At 44.6% G+C, this 19,878-nt stretch overlaps 1 protein-coding gene across 3 annotated transcripts in view; it reads right to left on the reverse strand.

Annotated features, from left to right (window-relative positions):
- Window positions 1-19,878, reverse strand: part of Dock5 (dedicator of cytokinesis 5) — a 178,946-nt gene that overhangs the window by 72,581 nt on the left and 86,487 nt on the right. For all 3 annotated transcript variants that reach the window (XR_012908002.1, XM_075950267.1, XM_075950268.1), the window contains exons 6-12: window positions 19,468-19,616; window positions 15,492-15,627; window positions 13,529-13,686; window positions 12,074-12,155; window positions 8,853-8,982; window positions 6,167-6,239; window positions 2,393-2,535 (exon numbers count right to left, since the gene is read on the reverse strand). Coding sequence is in view for 2 of the 3 variants with exons in the window: in XM_075950267.1 (XP_075806382.1) it covers window positions 2,393-2,535; window positions 6,167-6,239; window positions 8,853-8,982; window positions 12,074-12,155; window positions 13,529-13,686; window positions 15,492-15,627; window positions 19,468-19,616 (871 nt within the window). In the remaining variant the exon portion in view is untranslated. The remainder of the gene's footprint in view (window positions 1-2,392; window positions 2,536-6,166; window positions 6,240-8,852; window positions 8,983-12,073; window positions 12,156-13,528; window positions 13,687-15,491; window positions 15,628-19,467; window positions 19,617-19,878) is intronic.

Here is a 19,878-nt window from a genome sequence, read left to right on the forward strand (position 1 = left end):
CCCTTATTAAAGCCAAAGAAACAAATTCTAAAAGCAAAATAATTAACCACATATAAACTGAAAGTTTTGATATACAAAAAAATGTTAAAAGCTATAAAATGATATCAGTGACAAAGATCCTCACAAAGAAATGTGACATGCCAGGCAGTGGTGGCGCATGTCTTTAATCCCAGCACTTGGAAGGCAGAAGCAAGTGGATCTCTGTGAGTTAGAGGCCAGCCTGGTCTACAAGAGCTAGTTCCAAGACTACAGAGAAGCCCTGTCTTGAAAACAAAAACAAAACCAAAATAAAAAAACCCAAAACAAACAAACAAAAACAAAAAAAAGAGAGAAAAAAGGAAATATGACATGAATACACAAATCACAGAAAAGCAGAAGTCTGTGGACGTTTTATCATACCAAAAAACTAGAAAATGTGTCTCAAAGAGAACAGAAGAATAATTATCTTCCTTATAAAATCTGAGATGGGGGTCCAGGACACTCATGGAGCTGTTAAACAATACAGACTCAAGGTGCTTGTCTAAATACTTGGAGACCAGAGTCTACTTGCCACAGGGCAGGGCACGCAGGATAAACACTCTGAGGACCAGCACAGGCAATGCCTGGGCCTCATCTGGGCTGAAGCTGGTACCCACCACTAACCCAGAAGTCCTACTTCTGGGAGTTCCCAAACAGTGTTTCCCAAACATTAAGGAAGCATCAATACAGAATGTCAATTCACCATGGCAGGTGGCTTCAATTTACAGTGCTGACAAGACAGAAGATACTTGTTAGGTGCCCAACCCTAACCCATGGGGCTAGATGTTAAAATGGAGTCATTGGTGGTCAAGTTCTACGGCTTTAAAGGAAAAGTAAATTGTTATCTGGCCTTCTGAGAAATCAGGAGAGAAAGATAATAAGCAGATGTCCTAAACAGCCCCTGCCAAGCCCCCTTTGTTTCACTCCTTAGATTAAAAATAATCTGATTGCCCCCAAACAACTGCCTTTTCCTTTTTTTCTCCTTCTCTCCCCTGACTCCCTCCCTCTCTCTCTCCTTGTCTCCTCCCTTCTCTTTCTATAAAACCCACACTCTCCTGCTTAACCTGTCAGAAAACTAATCCTGCTTTGTGGAATGAAGTGTTGCCTGGTTATCAAAGAGAAACAAAACTCAATGAAAATATTTAAATTAAATCTGTTATAAATTTGGTTTGGAGCATTTTAAACATTAGAATGGTATACAACCACACACACACACGCACACACACACACACACACACACACAGATACTTGTGATAAATAAAGAGACAACTGAAAAGGGCTTGTTCTGTTCAGAAGCAAGAAAGGAATGGCATTGTTTTCTGTTTTGTTTCAAAAAGGAAATCCTATGTAAACAGTATTAGTATAAAGATGTTCTTCTCTAATTAAAATTATATTCTTAAATGAAAAACTCTAAAGAGAGTAGAGTTCTTCCTTTGCGAGCCTGAAGAGTTAAGTTTAGACTCCCAACACCCATACGAATCACTGGTAGGTTCGACAGCCCACCTATAATTCCAGTGTCCAAACGGCAGAGACAGGGGATTTCCAGATTACATTAGCTAACTAGACAAACTGAAACAGTAAGACTCAGACTTCCACATTCAAACACATACATGCATGTACACTCCTACCTGTGTGCCCACACATATGTAAACAAGCAGACACAAAGAAACATCCTAAAAAGGGAAAACTCTAATTACTTTCAGATTTATTTATTGCTCTTATTTCTTTCTACTTGAACAACTGTAACAGTGTGTTTTCTTGATTGTCCTCCTGTTAAAGAGCAGTTACAGGGCAGTGAAGAGCGGACACGGTCTTGAAAGTTTTTCCACACCTGGTTGCCATCTTGGCATTTGAATTCTGATGTTTTAACTATTTTTCCTTACTATTTGGATTTGAAACATTTCCACAAGAACTTCTCTTAGCCAAAGCCATCAAAAGACAGGTACATGGAGACTCCAGAGAAAATCTAAACGCTCTGCAAGGTAGCCTCTAAGTTCTTATTAATGGATATTCATTTGGGTTGCTTCCATCTCCTTCTTTCAGAAAACGTATGAAGGAATACGCTTATTGAGGGCACAGTGCATATTCATTCCTGAGTCACAGTTTGTTGGCACATTTACTTCAAGTTAAGACTAGGAACAGAGGGCAGAGGGCGGGAGGGAAGTCTGTTCCACAGAACCTTCCACATTCAAGTTTGATTCCATTAGGGAGGGGGAATGACTGAGGATCTTCAGCAGGAGATGCCTGAGGACGGTGGTGTCCAGGGAAGGCTCTTCGGTGTCAGAGAGCTGGTAAAAGGGCAGTGCAGGGACCTTGCTCTGGATGTTTTCTTCCACCCTAGCCAAAGTCTCCTCTCTCTGGGCAGGCCACGTACCTTGTCCTTTGTGATTCACTTCCTTTGCCGCTATCACTTTATTTAAAACCGAAGTGAGTGGCTCGTTCTCTCCAATCACGTGTGAGGTTATCAAGGGTGACATGATAAGCTGTCTCTGGCGGATGTAGGTTTCCATGGCAATTCTGGGAAAGACAGGAGAGGTAAGGAGAAAGCCAGAAACAGAGATAGTCTCTAAAGCATGACCTGAGACCACAGAGGTCTTGCGAGAACGATACAGAAACACAAACACAAAACCTCACCAGAGGGTTCTGATGCCAATGACAAATGACAGCAAGTGGTTGCTTTGGATTAAATTCCTGCAGGGGCCCCCAGAAGACCAGGCTACCGTCAACATGGAGTCACTCATCATGGCGCGAATGTAGCGAAGACTGAGGTCAAGTGGATTATCTACCTTCCAAGGCCTGAGCGTGGAGAGACAATCGCCCAGCTCCCCCAAAGAGACTGTTTCCAGCAAGTGCGCTAAGTTCCTCAGAGAAGGTACCTACAAAAGGGCCCCAATGCTGACCCACCAGTTAGCTACCCTTCTGTCCTCTGCCCTTGCCTTAAAAGCAAAGTAACTCTGCCATGACTAATGCCCTGTTTGCTTTCTGCTCCGTCTGTAAGTCAATCTCCTCTGCTTGGCTCACTCGCACATGTATTCTGTTGCATGGCAAGCAGTGTTGCCCAATCCTACATTATAAGGACTGAGAAATAAAACAGAAAATAACGTCAACCACATAAACTATTGCAATTTTGTCCCTGGCACACTTCCTTCCCTTCCTTCTTCTGTTTTCTGTGTGTGTATGCGTATGCACACAAGCATGCATGCATATGTGTATCATATGCATATTGAGATTATAATATAATTAAGTATAGTTACAACATGTCTCTCTTTTATTTTCTTCCTCCAAATCCTTCAATATACCTATCTCTGCTCTAATTTATGGCCTCTTTTTTCACTAATAGTTATTGCATTCACATATGTATATACAGGTATATTCCTAAATAAAACCTGTTCAGTTCACATAATGCTATCTGCGTATGTTTTCAAGGCTGACATTGGGCACTGGAAAAACCAATCGGTATGTTCCTCCCTGGGAAAGACCACCTCTCTGGCCCCAGTTTTCCTCAGCTGCCTTGGGGCTTTTCCTCATTCATTTTGGCATGTGTCCATTGGTGTCTTCCTTGTTCAGGGCACATTAGGGCAGTCATATTGGTAAGGTTTTAGGGGTGCAACTTCTTATATTCCTAGGAGACACAGTCTCACAGCAAACTGCCTGCTCCTCTAGCTCTATCTCCCCACCTTCTCTTCCTGAAGCCTTGGAAATGACTGGAAGCAAAGAAGAAGGTGCAGGTGGGTGGCGAAGGCCAAGTGTTGAAACAGCCGAAGTTCATTTGAGTCAGTGCTCAAGAAGGACAAGTTAAACAGTTAAAGTCAGAGGCAATGCTCAGACTCTTAGATTTGGCTGCTGGCATGGGACTGAAGGGAAAGCCACGGGACAGGAAACCTGGCTCCTGGGTCTAGCTCTACCTGACCTTAGACTCTGCAGGATGCTATTTCCCTCTGAGGCCTGCATCACAATGGCCATCTGATACATGGACACAGCAGGGGTGCAGGACACTGGAAAAGGGTTTCCCCGCTCAAAGTGATATTAACTCTAGGATTGTGATGGTCACCCAGCAAATGAGATCCTGTGGAATGTGCACATCAGGTGAGGTCCACAGATGGGGAGGTCAAAGGACCAAATACATCACCCCCCCACTCTGGTTCTCTTGAAGTTGTCCCTGGCAACTGCATTATCATCCTGTTGCCATGCAATTGTGTGTAGCTTTCTCTGCCTACCAGACAGCCTTCTTGGTGTAAATAATAAAATATAATGCAACATGAGCTGGAAATGGGGGGCTGTTTTCTTTGAATGGCTACCCCAGGTGTATTAGCAGAATTCACATATGAACCCCATTCACCATAAGCCACTGCAGCTTAGGAAAGTAGGAGACAGGCCTGGGTTGCAACAGGGAACATGAGCACCATTATACAGTGGCTGCTTGCTGCACAGGGCGGTAATCAAATTAGGGCTGGGCTCCTTGGGGTCTTTAATAAAAGCACGTGATATTTCACAGTGGGACCACCTCAGCGTTCACAGCTACCACATGGACGGAGATTCAGAAGTTGGGCAGGGACGCATAATACTGAATAAAGAAGTCCATAAAGGTGAATATAAATAAGGGAATTTTTCACACAGATTTTTTTGTCTGTGAATGAGAATCTGAATATGTTGATATGTTTCTATATGAAAGAGTAGTAATATTCATGGATCTGAAAGTTTTATATATGTACACGTCACATTTATGATATTTGTCTATCTCTATATAAAATGTTTACTTTTTTTAGATAAGGTCTCACTATGCTTCGCAGGCTAGCTTCACATTCATAATCCTCCTGCCTCAACCTTCTAAATTATTGGGATTATAGGTATGCCCTGTGTCCCCCAACACCGTTTTATATATTTATATTTATTTAATGCATTTTATCTGCTTACTATATTAGATTTAATTTATAATTTATTTATAAATTCAATATCATTTATTGGTGATAAATTAAATCTATTTATCTAATATACCTGTCTAAGCATATTTACATATGTCAGATAACACACATGTACTCTGCCAAATATCACATTTCAGTCACCTTTGAAAAGCTACATACTTGATGGTGGTTCCATAAGACTCTGTTACTATGTGACATTGTAGCTACCTTACCTTACTTTATACTCTTGAAAAGCTACATACTTGATGGTGGTTCCATAAGACTCTGTTACTATGTGACATTGTAGCTACCTTACCTTACTTAATACTCCGTCACGTTGACACAAATTGTCTAAAGATGAACTTCTCATTAAGTTCCCTCATTAAGCAACACATGCCTGTTTGTACCTGAGTATGTACGCATGTGGGTAAGAGGCAATAGTTCGTGATACCAAAGTTATTGGATAATCAAGATCCACAGCGAACTATGGGAAATACTGAGTCCTCCATGCTCTTGAAGCTGGTAAGTAAGGTGAAGACTATTAATTGTATATTTTAAAAGTAATTAGTAGCAGCCTCTGGAAACAAGAAAATCTACTCACACATGCTTCAGCACTATTAACTTAGAACCCTGCAAAGAGGCTTAAGATGGAGCCCTGAGTCAAGTTCTGAGCTGACCCTGCCCTGCACTACCAGACTGCCTCCCCCAGTTCCTTGCAGGAACCCTAACCGCCTTTCACACTCTTCCTGCCTAACCCCTCCCTACTGTACATGTGGTCCCTGGACCAGTGCCATTCAATACTCAGAGGCTTGTCGGATGCAGTCACACCTACTAAAGCAAATGGTGAGTCTAACAAGATTGTCCTGACAGCTCCTATACATCATCCAGTCTGAGAAGTCATGTGATTCTTAGCCAAACCTGTGCAACACAACAAAAGACAGCTACTCAGACACAAAGCATCTTTGACAATCAAATGACGTCATTCTCTGGATTCCAGGGCAGATATACATGCCCTTTATTTTCTATTCTTCCAGTTCTTTCACTGAGCTAGGGAATGTTCAATCACCCTCTTCTGAATCCAACATGAAGCCCCCTGAACAAAGCATTCTGCAGAGGCCCGAGCTGAGAAGCCTTTACTTAAGTCTCCAGTAACAAAAAGGCTCCTCCCACCTGGTTCTGCATTCATGCCCCCATTCAGATGGCTAACCTAGACCTGGAATCACCTGGGATCAACGCCAGATACTCACTGCTGAAAGGGAATAAAGTGCTGCTTCTCTTCATCGTCCACCTTCCCATGTATGATATCAGTAATGTCCATCACTAGGAGAGAGATAAAGGTCATTAGAGACACTAATGGTTCCATGCCTCACTGAGCTGTACAGAAAAGAATGGTATCGCAAACACAGAGCACCAGAAGAAGAAAGGAACTGGGGACCAAGCCATAACAATTACCTAAAGTGCCACACCCAGCAGGTGTGAAATGTCATGAAAGGCTCAGACTTTGTATATCTAACCCTGTAGGACACACCTACAAAACTCTGCAAGACTGAACTGAAAGTTCCTGAGACTAAGTTCCTGAAAGCCTTAAGCCTGATTTTTCTTATTAAGTCTTCAGTGAAAGCCGTAGAGAACACATGTTTCTAGCAGACCTGTTAGAAGAATTCAAAGTCTAGAGATAAATTCAAGATGAACTGGCCACCTGCATCATTGATTTGATACACTCTTGGTTTCTACACAAGCCTTAAGCATCTCACAAAACAAACCTTCAGTCATTGGTTCCCCTCAGCCCTGACCCAGGAGAGAACTTCACTAAAGCCTCCAGGTAAGCCTGCTGCATTCCTTATCTCACTTATACAGAGGTGAGGAGCCCCACCTAGGCATGGGAAGAATTAACTTGCCCTTGGTCACACGTTTTGATTTTGTTGTTGGTTATGTTCATTTGTTCTGTTTTTTAGGTGTGTGTCTGTTTGTTTTTGTTTTGTTTTAGAGTGGTGGGATTGAATTTAAGGACTTGCAGATGCCAGGGAAGCAAGGCACCACTGGGCCACACCCCCACAGTTAGTTTAAGTCCTCAGCAAAGCCAGGGTACGCATTAATAGTGACCGCAAAGCCAAATCACATAACCACTATGCCCAGCTATTGGGAGGATTAATGAGCAAGGTGCAAAGCTGCTGGCTGACAGGAGGCAGCTCCCTGGTAAGAGGCGAAACTTTGGTTAATAAATTACAGCCCGGCCATAGAACATATATTATCAGACGGCCTGTCTGTTGACGAGAGAAGTTCGTACTGAGAAATACAATAATGCGTGCAATATCCAGAAACACACTCTCTCCCTGACTCCCATGCACACACACACACACAGATTACCACAGAAGAGCAGACTAAAGCCTCCGGCATAATGTTTCAGTTTCCTTGGCCTATTATGAATAGCACGACCTCAAATACATCTATGGTAGACAGAGAGATACATTTACTCCGCCATGTGGACGGCTAAAGAGAGTTGGATTCCTTGTATCTTTTGAGACTCCACTTTAATTCCTGATAAAGTAGCAATGCCAAGCAAGGCAGGGTGGCACAAACCTATAATCTCTGCACTGGGAAAGCCGAGACAGGAGCATCTTTGTAAGGTGCAGGCCAGCCTGGGCTACAGAATGAGACTGTGTCTCAAAAAAGCAACGCTGCTTCCCTGAGCAGCAGGTATGACGGGAACAATTCAGAAGACATGGTACATAGATAGTGTGCCACTCAGGGGACAGAAAGGCCACCTCCTTAGCCACAGAAGCCATAAGGTTTAGTGAAGAACATGGACTATCTGGCCCTGGTCCAGGAGCAAATTTCTGACATTTTACTGGTGACTTTCCAGAAGCACTACTGATCCAAATGTCAATAAAAGACAGAATATCTTTCTTGAAACTTAGGAGAGACTCCAAAGGTATAGGGCTGCTTGGGAGGTCCTGAGGATTGGCTTAGGCCAATATGGACCTTCTCTGAAGGCATTCAGGGACACAAAGTCACCTTTGGGAAGGAGTCTCCTAAGCAGGCAAGAGGTTTTGCCGTGGATCACAGCTCAGCAGCAGTGTGCCTGCTTGCATGTAGTTCTGCTGTGGGTGAGACATGGTGCTGGGCACAAAGGAGAAACAGCAGCAACATCAGTAGCTAAAAGACTCAGGGACACAAGACTCAAGGAAAGAGAACCGGTCATGCTAGGGCATAAATATTGTGTGCCCGAGACTAACCATGACAATGTGATCTACGGCTTCCAGTGTTTAGAGGGCCCTCCTGGCATGTGTCTGCTCTCCAGCGGCCATTTACCTTCTTTTCTCTATCTCTTTTCATTGCTATAATTGCAGTAAAATATATATAGCACAGAAATTACCACCTTAGTCACCTGTAAGTGTACAGTTCAGTGGAAGCAAGTACACTCCCCTTGTGTAACAATCACCATCATCCACAGCCAGAGCTCTATGTTCCCAAAGTGAACCCTATCCTCAGTAAGCAATTCCCCCTCTTCTTCCAGCCCTGACAATCCCATTCAGCCGTCAGCTGACTCTCTGACTCCTCATATCAATGAATCACATAGCAGTTGGCTTTTTCTGTGCATGGCTTATTTTACTTAGCTTAATGTTCTCAAGGTTCAGTCATACAGTGGCCTGAGGCAGAATTTCCATCCCTTTTAAGGCTGAATAAAAATTCCTTTATCTACTCATGTAGTAATGCACACTTGAGTGAACTGGTCTCCTTCAGCCCTTGTGAATAATCCCACTGTGCAGATGAGTGCACATATGTATCTCTGAGACCTTGCTCTTTAGTTCTTTGGGGAATATGCCCCAAATGGGATCAGGGGATAGTTTCCCATTAGGTCTTTTAGAGATTGCAAAGAACGGGGTCCCCAGACACTGTACCGCTTTCCTTGGGCTCTGGCTTTCATCATACCTGCTACTCCGAAAGGTCTCCGGAGCCCACAGGTGTGCTTTTTGCCCTCCTTCAGCTCCATGCGGCCCACCCGGACAATCTGGCACACGAGGCTGATGCGTGGCCGGATGAGGTCTGTGCTGCTGAGGTCCTTAGGTAGAGGACAGAGGAGAGGTCGGCTGTCATGTCCTGCTCAGAGAACACTCCCCCACGCTGAAATGCCAGAGCAGTGCCTCTCTTCCCACCCACCCGAGAACTACTGTGGCAACAGAGAAAATGACCATCTACTTACCTATAAAAGGGCGCTCTTTTCTTCCCTGGTCCCTACTTCTCATTTCTAGACTAGATCAGACTCAGCCCCCATCTCTGCAGTAGAGAGGTGGGCAAGGGCTTAGGAACTGGAGCATTCCCTGACACTTTGGGTCCTTCTGCTGTATGTCTTAGTACACGACACATCTCAGTGTCAAATGACATAAAAACTTGCATGATGTTGGCATTTTCTGGGCCCAGGCTGGCCTTGAACAGGCTAGGTAGCTGAGGTTGACCTTGAACTCCAGCTCTTCCTGCCTTCACCTCCTAAGCGTGCACCACCCCTCATTCCTCACTCCTGGCTCATCTCTTAAAGAACCCTGGAGGCAAGTGTAACCCAAGTATGGTTTTGTGAGGTTCCGCACCTGCTTCCTGAGAAGCCTTCTCCGTAAACACTGGATAGCAAAAGGTGCGGGGGCGGGATTGGTCCTGTTAGCTGAGACTCCTGTGTGTGAATGTGTGTTCTGAAGGAGGAGTGAGTGATCCGGAAATGAGCTCATATATCTCATTCACTTAACATCAGAAATAACTTCATTATATCTCAGAACCCTTTTATGAAACAGCAGCCCCAGCCCTCTTACTGAATCAAAAATTACTTTTCAAATAATCACTCCAAATCTATGCCCTGTAATTTGGTAAAGACATGTCATTGAGACAGCAATACACACCAGTAATCACCCACCCGGAATCCCTGCTTGAAGTTCTGCAGGGCTTCCGCTAATAGAAAATAAAGAGGCCGGGTGGCAGGTTCTATAAACCATAGCATATTGGCTATCATTACATAATACATAGTCATTTATAAATGAGTTATGAAGACTGTTTAATGAACAAGGGAATGGCTACCACATTTTCTTCCATTGGAAAGGCTAGACATAAAATTTACATTCTGGATGATCCTCTGGCTGGCTGGGAGAGTGCGGGAGCAGGAAAGGAAAAAGCAATCACAGCTGTACTAAGTCATGACTGATTAAATGATGAACAAAAGATTTAACAGTGCCAAAAACATATACACATGGCCCGATAAACGCCGTTTGAAAGTGGGGAAAACCCAACTCGGTTTCCAAACTGAACAAATACTAAAGTAGTCTGGTGTAAAATCCCAGAAGGTTCCGGATCTGCTTTTGCAGGGGTAGAGACAGGAAGGACTCTGTGCAGGGGCAGAGAAGCCTGTGCATGTCCTAGAGTTAGGCAGCTGACAGAGGGACAGGCAAGCAGTGTGTTACTGGCTGCTGCTTCATCTGCCACTGGAATTTAGGCTTACTTTTCCTTTCTTAGACTCGGAAAGAGTAGGAGACAGAGCAATTGTGTGGATTGATGGGAGAAAGAGAGATAGCCGGAGCTGGGGACCCACCTATCAAGGTTTCCCAGTCCCCCTTGCAGCCCCAAGATGTGCCCTAAAATATAAATATATGCATATATATACATATGTTTGTATATATACATATATGCACATACATATACATACACACATATGTGAAAGAAGCTCAGAAAGTTCTAAGCTAAGAAGAAGACAGTTGCCAGGTACACACTACAGGCTCCTGAGCTGCACGCAGCATCACCCTGCAGAGACTGGGAATCCTCTACACAGAGGAAGGTTCCCAGGAAAGGTCTGGATCACATTTGCCCTCACCGTGACCTTGGTCTAGGAGCTCTCCTTCTTTCTACCTAGTAATCTGCTTCGCTGGCTCTCTCCAACTTCATTGTCTTCCTCCAATGTCTTCTATTTATGTGTTTTAGCATGCCAGCATTGAACCCACAGTCGAGCGCATGCTAAGGGTGTGGTCCTACACCTCGCATCTCTACTCCCAGCGCTTCATCAATCAACTATTTAAAACACAAGCTTCATGGTTGGGGAGGTGGTTCAATGTGTAAAGCGTTTGCCATGTAAGCTGAGAACTTGAATCTAAATCCTCAGATCTCGTGTAAAGCTAGGTAATGTGGCATACGTGTATAATCCTCATGTTCCTAAGAAAGATTGGAGGTGGAGAGGGGCGAATCTTTGGGATAGCCTTGTACATGCAAAGGCAAGCAACAAAGAGACTCCAGCTCAAAACAGTGTGGCAGGGAGGAGAAACACCTGAGGCTGTCTTCTGACCTCTGCACACGAACTATGACACCCGTGTGACCTCAGGAACACACATACATAATACAGCATATATGTACTAAAAGTTAAATATGCATACATGCATGTAGCAATGATTAATGAAAAAGAAGCCGGGAGTTTGAAGGAGAGCAAGGAGAGGCCTATGGGAGGGCCTGCAGGGAGGAAAGAAAGTGGGGGAAAGGATGTGATTACATTATAATCTCAAAAATAAAAGGAAAAAAAGGGCAAGAGTGGGAAACCATTTTCATTATAATAAAATCAATGAACAACTGTAAGTTGAAAACAAAAGTTAAATTAACAAATATACAATGAAAACTTAAGCCTCCCCAACTAATACTTTGGCAAAGCCCCAGGAAGCACCCGGGGTGCTGATGTTCAGAATTCACTCACGGGTGTCATTGTTGTATATGTTTGTCTATTCCATCAGCTCGATAGCTGCCCAAGAACACAGCGACTTTCCCTGTTCTGTTCACACATGGCCTCAAGGGTACAGACTGGTATGTGGTACCTAGTATGTGTTCACTAAGTGAATCAATGACTGGGTGACACCTACTCAGGGAACGACGATGGCTTTCCTTTTCCTCCTTTATGTTTTCCATATATTTAATAAGAAACAGAAAATGGGACCGGGCTAGCTAGATGGCTCCATGGATAAAAGCTCTTGCCTAAACTCTATCCCCGAATCCTACCCAAGTGGAAGGAGAACTTACTTCTGCCAATTGGCCTCTGACCCCCACACTTACACCATAGCAACATACTTATACACGTGCATATACATAGACACAGAAAACAAACGAATCCAAAAATGTTTTATGAAGGAAGGACTCACGGTGAACACGGCTTGGAGGTTATTCAGCTTCTCTATCTCCTTGGGCATCCCGTTACTGCCCCAGCGAATTAGGTAGTTCTCACTAGCAGGAAAACAAAGGAAATTACTCTTAGTGAGTGGGCGGCTGGAACAGAGGCTGCTCACAGCGCAGGCGTGCAAGGGTCAAAAGACGGGACAGAGGTGCCCCGTGAGAAGGTGCTGGGGAAGCACACACACCATATATGTGGGGACTCTGTAACTGAAAGAGTCCCTGCTGCAACGAACACGCTACACAGTGGCAGACACTGCTCAGGGTGGCTCAGATATGGGATTTGACAAGTTTCTTCCATTGGTGTCTTCACTCCACCTCAGACTGTTTATATAGAAGCTTTAGCTTTGCTAGAGGGAAAGTTTAGTTCAGAGCTGGGCACAGTGGCTCGGGTCTGTGATCTCAGCACTCTGGAGGCTGATCATTGTTATCTGAAGCCAGCCTGCGCTACATAGTAAACTGACCAGCCTGAGAGAGTCAGGGAAACATGTCTCAAGAGGCCACATTTATAAAAGCTTCATTTTCTATGTTATTCTCAATCCATCCTTCATGGTCTGTATCACGCAAATGACTTAGCAACTGTTTTTACTTTTTGAGAGAGGAACTTACGATGCCCAGGATGGCCTCAAACTCACTATGTAAGTGATCCTTCTGCTGCCACCTTTCTGGTGCTGGGATTACAATCCTGTGGCACTTACCTGGTTTATGTTATTCTGAGAATTGAACGTAGGACTTTGAGAATGTGAAGTAGGCACTCTACTAGGTAAGAATGCCTAGGCCCCAGGAATTACTTTTCACCACCTTCCTCAAGCTAAATGTCCATTTCCTGAGTTGCTCAGGGAAGGGTCATACTGGGGCTCAATCACAGCCTTTAAAAATTTCTTTATGTGGACTTTTTCCCCCAGTAGTTTTGGGTTCATGGGAGAGTTGAGCTGAAAGCAGAGTCCCCAAACACCCCCATCTAACTGGCTATAACTTCTGAACCTGCACGGACACATCTTCATCCCCGTAGCCCACAGCTGGCATGAGCGTTCATAGCTGGTGCAGTGAATTGCATGGGTGTGGGCAAACATATAATGGCGGGCATTCACCATTGCCCTATCCTCCGGCTTATTCTCAAAGCCATGAGTCCCCACTGTGCTCCACGGCATCTCTCTCATTCCACCCCTAGGCTCTTCTGAATGCTTTATCTTTGTGTCTGTGTCCTGAGCAGTTTCCTTCACTCTTTAAACCCCCACAAAGGACACAACCGGAAGCTTGACCATGTTAGCACCCATGTGCAAAGGTTCCAGAGCCCAAACACTAGTTTCTACAGAAGTGACTACACCCAGCCTTTAGACCTCAAACCCAGTGAAGGGCTCCTGGATAAGGGCACGTAAAGACCGTATTTTGCAAGACCAAGCATAAGTGACATAGGTCTCCATTACCTGATGAAGGTGGACTGGTCTGGGTCATACAGGGCCATGAACAACTCCGCATCCTCGCCGATGTTACAGACAAAGTTCTTGAAGTTCACATAGAGACCATAGGTGTGGACAGTATTGAAGATTGCCTGGCCTCTCAAGTCCAGGTTCTGCAGAATGCTCTAGGCCAGAGGACAGGAGAGAAGACTTAAGCAAACGGGAAAAAAATATTGGCAAAGAAGCCAACCTATACACAAAGGACAGCTACTATACTCAAGAAGCGCCTGCTAAGAACTGAGCAGATGTGGACCAATCATGGCTCAGCCAAACAAACACATCAGCATTATGAGATAACCAGAGCAGTCCTGTTTAGGCTCTTGAGCCCAAATAATTCAACAAATGCTGACTGAGAGGCTGGAGAGATGGTTTGCCATAGAAAGTGCTTGCTGTGGAAGAATGAGACCCAGAGTTCAGATCCCTAAGATTTGTGTAAATTCCCGGTGGGTACAGCACCCCACCTGCAATCCCGGTGTATAGGAGATAGAGACAGGAACCTGAAACAAACTGGGTCGCTAGGAAGCTCTGGGTTCAAGTGAGAGACCGTGCCTCAATAAATGAGACGAAGAGTGACAGGAGAGGGACCCAACGCCAACCTCTACTCGCATATCCATGTATATATTCATGTGGGTCCACACACATGCAAACAAACATGCCTACATGTATGTGTACCATATACCTATACATAAAAAATAACCACGATGTTTACAGGTGATAACTCAGTTTTTAGCAGATCCATGAATCTTCCATGTGGAGTTTCCATGTGGATGCAGGAGGATCAATTTTAGATCACCTGATCCACTGCTCAACTTCACAGCAAACAAAGGTCCCATGAGAAAGCTTTGCCCTTGGGTGTGGTTGTCCCTCAATGCAGAATCACAGTCACACGTTGTCATGACCGTACTCCAGAAGGCAAAAGCAATAAACAACACGCAGGTAAACCTTTCCTCCTCCAAATAGAAAATAATACACCAAAATGTCAACATGGGTGGGGGGGGGGGGTTGGATAGATGGCTGAGTGGTTAATAGCACTGACTGTTCTTCCATAGGACACAGGTTCAATTCTCAGTACCCACACGGTAGCTCTGTAGATCTAGTTCTAGGTGACCTGATACCCTCATACAGACAGACATGGCAATACACCAATGCACATAAAATAAAATTAAAAGAAAGAAAAAAATGTCAACATGGAAGGTCATGTTGTCAGAATGTGGCTGACATATTTTTCTCCATCTTTCTAAGTTTTCATTGTTTTCAAAAATTTTTAAACACATCATTTAAAACAGTTTTATCTTGGACAGTACAGTATTTATAACAAACAGAGAAGATTATACTATAGAAAGTCTTCCTTTCACGCAGTTCTCCTTCCCAGAGGCATCTTTATTTCTTTACATTTATTTTATGTGTACAGACATTTTGACCATATATACATGCCTTGTGTCTTCAAAGGTCAGAAGAAGAAACATATCCCTCGGAACTGGACTTATGGGTGGTTGAGAAGCATTAAGTGGGTGCTGGGAACTGAACCCAGGGCCAGAGGCAGCTTTTAGTGGCTTGTTTCTAATCTACCATTCCAGTGACTCTTGTATATGCAAGCACTGACATGTGTATACCCTTTTGTATTTTTAAAAATACAAGTACTTTTTTATAAAATAGTTCTACATCTTTCTACACACACACACCACACACACACACACACACACACACACACACACACACACACACACACACCCTACCTACCTTTGTTCTCTTTCCAAATCAGAACACAAACACTGGCCTCATTCTTTCTGCCCACTTTTAAAATAAGGACACATGTGATTTTCCAGGCATTTCTAGTTCTATTGTCTACTACTCCCTTTTTTTTGGCATTAAAAACCAAGGCAAAGAATACAATCCTAGTAGCTTGACCTGCACCCAGGAGAAAATGCACCTTCTCCTCTTGGATCTTTTCTTCTATCCTTTTAGAAGCAACTTCATGGGCCTTGAAGAGGGCAATAGTACTGGTGTCATCCGGATCCAAGATGTTTCCATTGTCATCACGCACAACCAGATCGAGTCCAAGCATTCTGAAGAGAAAGGAAGTGGTAAGTAGCTCGCCCCTCCACTGTCAGACTCTGTAGAAGAGCCTGTGTCAGAAAGCCCAGGGGACACAGGAGAAATGGGTAGGGGCTGGACACAGCCCAGGGGGTCCCCTCCTTCCAGTCTCCACCCCTTTCCACACTGCAATAATGCAACACGGCTCAGGAGGCCATTCTAGCCCAAACCTGTGAGCATGTGTCAAGAAATTGGCCCAAAGCAATAACAGTAGAATTGACACTGACTCTGACCAAAGCCCTCTTTTCAGTGATTCCCTGGCCCAGTCCCCTGTGATAAGGCACAGCAACAATGACAAACCTGTACATCATCCTTCAAAGACCTTCCCTGACTTCTTTACTCAATCTTGTCTTAAGGGAGGACAATAAGGAGGACTTAAGACTTAAGTCCTAGGGCTACCCTCTCCTAAACCACCTCTATGCTGGCTCTGCTAGCATTCACACTACAGTCTGAAGCTTGGCTTTGACATCTGCTTGCTCTAGGACCCCTTCATCCTGCAAAGCCTGGACTCCTTCATGGGTAGATGCTTCCTACCCTTTACGGTTGCCATAAGAACTTGACTGAGATAACAGCAGTGAAGCATCTAATAGGACCACACATATAGTGAGCACCAATAAACGTTAGCTCTGACTACAGAGACCGGCACAAGAAAACTGGCAACGGAAGCTCTGAGGGCTGCATGGCAAGAGTGGAGATAACCACACCCCTCTCCCAAGGCTTTAGTGCCCAATGGGCACAGAAGTAGAAAGAACTCAGAGGTTGGTGGAACGGAATTCTGCTCTCAGCCCTCAGTCTGCCTTCCAGGCACCTGCATGAGCAAACGGAGATGTCCAAACAGCAGCACTCAAGGGATAACAGGCAGAGGCGGCAAGTCCTTGGGAAGAAAGCAACCACACCTCAGTTCCCTCCTCTCTGTTTTACAGCAACTCCAGGCGAGTGAGCTGCACTGGCAGCTTCTTTCCCATGGCAGCCCGACCACAGTCCACCAGACCCGAGAGGGATGGCATGCTGGCAGAGCTGGGCCATGGATGTCCTGGCAGAAAGGCCCTGTTTCCTGAGCCACTTTCAAGGGCAGGTGTGGGAAAGAAAGCAGGCGAGCTCTGCCATGTGGGAGACGTTAACATGCTATGCCAGGCCTCGGGGGAACCTCCGGGCCAATGCTATTGTGGCAAGATCAGAAAAGGGCAGAGCCTTAGCCTACCTCGACTGGCTTTAAGACAGGTCTGGAGACTGCAGGAAAGGCTACGCAGCTGCAGTGGCTGCAGTCACACTTCTCTTGTGACCAAAATATCTGACAAAAACAACCTAAGGGGGAAAGGGCTTAGTCTGGCTCACAGTTCAAGAGATGGCATAGCAGGGACCCGAGGCAGCTGGTCACATTATATTGTCACTTAGGATCAGATGTATGTTGGTGCCCCGCTAGCTTCTCTTATTCAATTCCAGGACTCCAGAGAGTGGTGCTGCCCCGCATTTAAGCACGGGTTCCCTCCTCAGTTAACCTAATCTAGAACACACATGACCAGAGGTTTGTTTCCTATGTGAGTCCAGATCCTGTCTAGGAGACATCAACACTGACCACGACAGAGGCCAAGTATCAGGGAGGGAAGTCCCATCTCAACTGCAAGGAGAGTCAGACCTAGAGACAGGGCCCGTGACCAAGTTAATTCCTTCCCATTGCCTTTGTGACCCAGAAGGAAATCAGTCAAGTTCACATCCTCCTATATAAAATTAGAAAGAAGTAATTAACTTTACCATAGCTACTTCCTAGTTATGAGTATGTGGCGTGTACAACGGAGGCAGTTTGTGAAACCGGCTGAAGGCTGTATCCCACGTTGACGCCAATTGTTTCTAATTACAGTTCGTTAAACTGCATTTACAGAACAGGCTGATGAACTGTATTTTAACAGGGATATGATAGAGTCCTACAGCTGGAGCCATGGGGCAAAGGGCGAGACAGGAATGACGTCAGCACAGACTAGACCACTTAAATACCAAACAAACAACAGCAAAGCTAACAAAGGACTTCTGAGGTCTTCTGGAAGGGGCTGGCTGAAAGTGAGAATCCCAGGCCACACCCACGGTCATGTGGAGGAATGGACTGAATTTCTCCTATAGTGGAAGGCAATGGTACCCGGAAGCAACGTGACTACCTGTGCTACTTAGGAGCTTGCTGCAGAAATGGACACACAACAAGTGTGTAGATAGAATTAGTGGGCTAGAAGGATGGCTTACATACCAGGGAATCTGAATTGTACCATTACCAATCATGGTCCTAGTCCCAATGGGGGGTGGAGGGTGGGGGAGGCTGGAAATAACAGCAATCAATTTAATATCCATCCCTGGAATAAAGGCATACTCTCAGGCATCTGGAAAAGCTCTCTCTATGTGCCTGATCACTGGTTGGGAGGGTGGGGGGAATGCTGAAAATGACAGCAATCAATTTAATATCTATCCCTGGAATAAAATATAGTCTCAGGCATCTGGAAAAGCTCTCTCTGTGTGCCTGATCACTCTTGGTTTCTCTGCCAGTGGAGAAGCTAGGGCAGAAAATCTATTTTCTCTGTTCTTGTATCAGCCGGAACCCAAGGGCCAACACAGCATCTGACCAAAGGAAGGGACTAGGACATTTTTCACCAAAATTAAGTATTTTCTAAGACAATAAGACAGTAAGTCATAACCATTCATAACTGACAACCCTAAGATCAGAAGTTTGTTGTGAGACTAGGGTGCTGCAGGGACACTACTAGGGGGTAACTATGGCTTTGATGGGAAACATCTCCAACGTGCTCATAGGTTTGAACACTTGTCAGATGGTGACCCTGGTCAGACAACTTGCAATACCTTTGGAGAAGTGTATCAGCTATGCTTAGGGGTGGGCCTCTGATTCTCGGCTGGAGTACTCTGATTTCTGCTGTGCTAGGCGAAGGACAGATTCCTGCCACCATCACCATGCTGCCCGGCCGTGCCTTCCCCATTATGAGGAACTCTATTCTCCGCAGCCACTAGCCAAAGTCAATCTTTATTCCCATTAGTTTCTTCTATTCAATATTTTGTCACATACAAGAACCCCGGCTCCCAAAGTCACTAATAAAGGGAAGGAGGTGGTTCATTGGTACAGTTGTGTGGCTGGGTAGGAAGAATAACTTCTAATTTCCTACTGCATAGTAACATAACTACGGTTGGTAAAAATTAACTTTATCCATCAGAATCCCCAGAAAAGAAGATTTTAAATGCTCCCAACACAAAGAAACAATGGCTGCCAAAGTGATGAGGTTGCTATTTAACCTTATTAATCATCATTATACATAAGTACAATATACATGTGCCTTGTAAATATGGATAATTATATATAATATGCAGTTTGTTTATTTATTTTCTGTTTTATTTTTCAGGCAGGGTCTCATAAAGCCAACCAGGCTGGCTTTGAACTTGATATACAGTCACGCATCCTTGACCAGAACTTCCGATCCTCCTGCCTCCGTCTTCAGAGGGCTGCGATTACAGCACCAGCACACCCAGTTTGTGCTGTGTTGGGCTTTATGCAAACTGAGCAAACGCTTGACCAATTGGCCTACCTCCTCAACCCTCAATTTGAAATTGTTTAAAGGATTTTTTGTTTGTTTTTTTTGAGAGGGTTTTTCTGTGCAGTCCTAGCTGCCCTGGAACTCACTTTGTAGATCACGCTGGCCTTGAACTCACAGAGATCTGTCTGCTACTGCCTCCCAGCTGCTGGTATTAAAGGTGTGAATGATATTTACTGTGAAGGTGCCGGGCATTTCCCACATCTTTGGGATAGGATTGTCTTGGGTTACCTGTTCCCATGATCAATTTTGGCTGTGACCTTCTTCTTCAGCTCTGCTAGTTCATCTTTGGGGAGTGTCCCAGACAGGATCTGGGAGCGCCACTCGATCAGACTGTATGTCATTTGCTGCAGCTGGCGGAAGAGTGTGACCTTGTTGTTCTAAAATGGGGGAGAGGACAGAAAGGGAAAGAAGATGTGATGGAGAAAGAACATCTTCGCATAGAATTTCCGCAGGGTACTACTTATTTAGTAGGTCACATAGTAAGCTGCACACTTTGAGGCAAAATTTTTTTGTTCATAAGAATAAGTTTGTCCAAGCTACTCTGAATATGTCCCAAAATGCAATTCTAAAATGAGTAAATAGTTTCAAATTGGCCCTAAATCATAAACCCATCATATCATGAACACACCCGAAAATTCT

This window comes from Microtus pennsylvanicus, chromosome 15 (genome assembly GCF_037038515.1).
Source record: "Microtus pennsylvanicus isolate mMicPen1 chromosome 15, mMicPen1.hap1, whole genome shotgun sequence".
NCBI lineage: Eukaryota > Metazoa > Chordata > Mammalia > Rodentia > Cricetidae > Microtus > Microtus pennsylvanicus.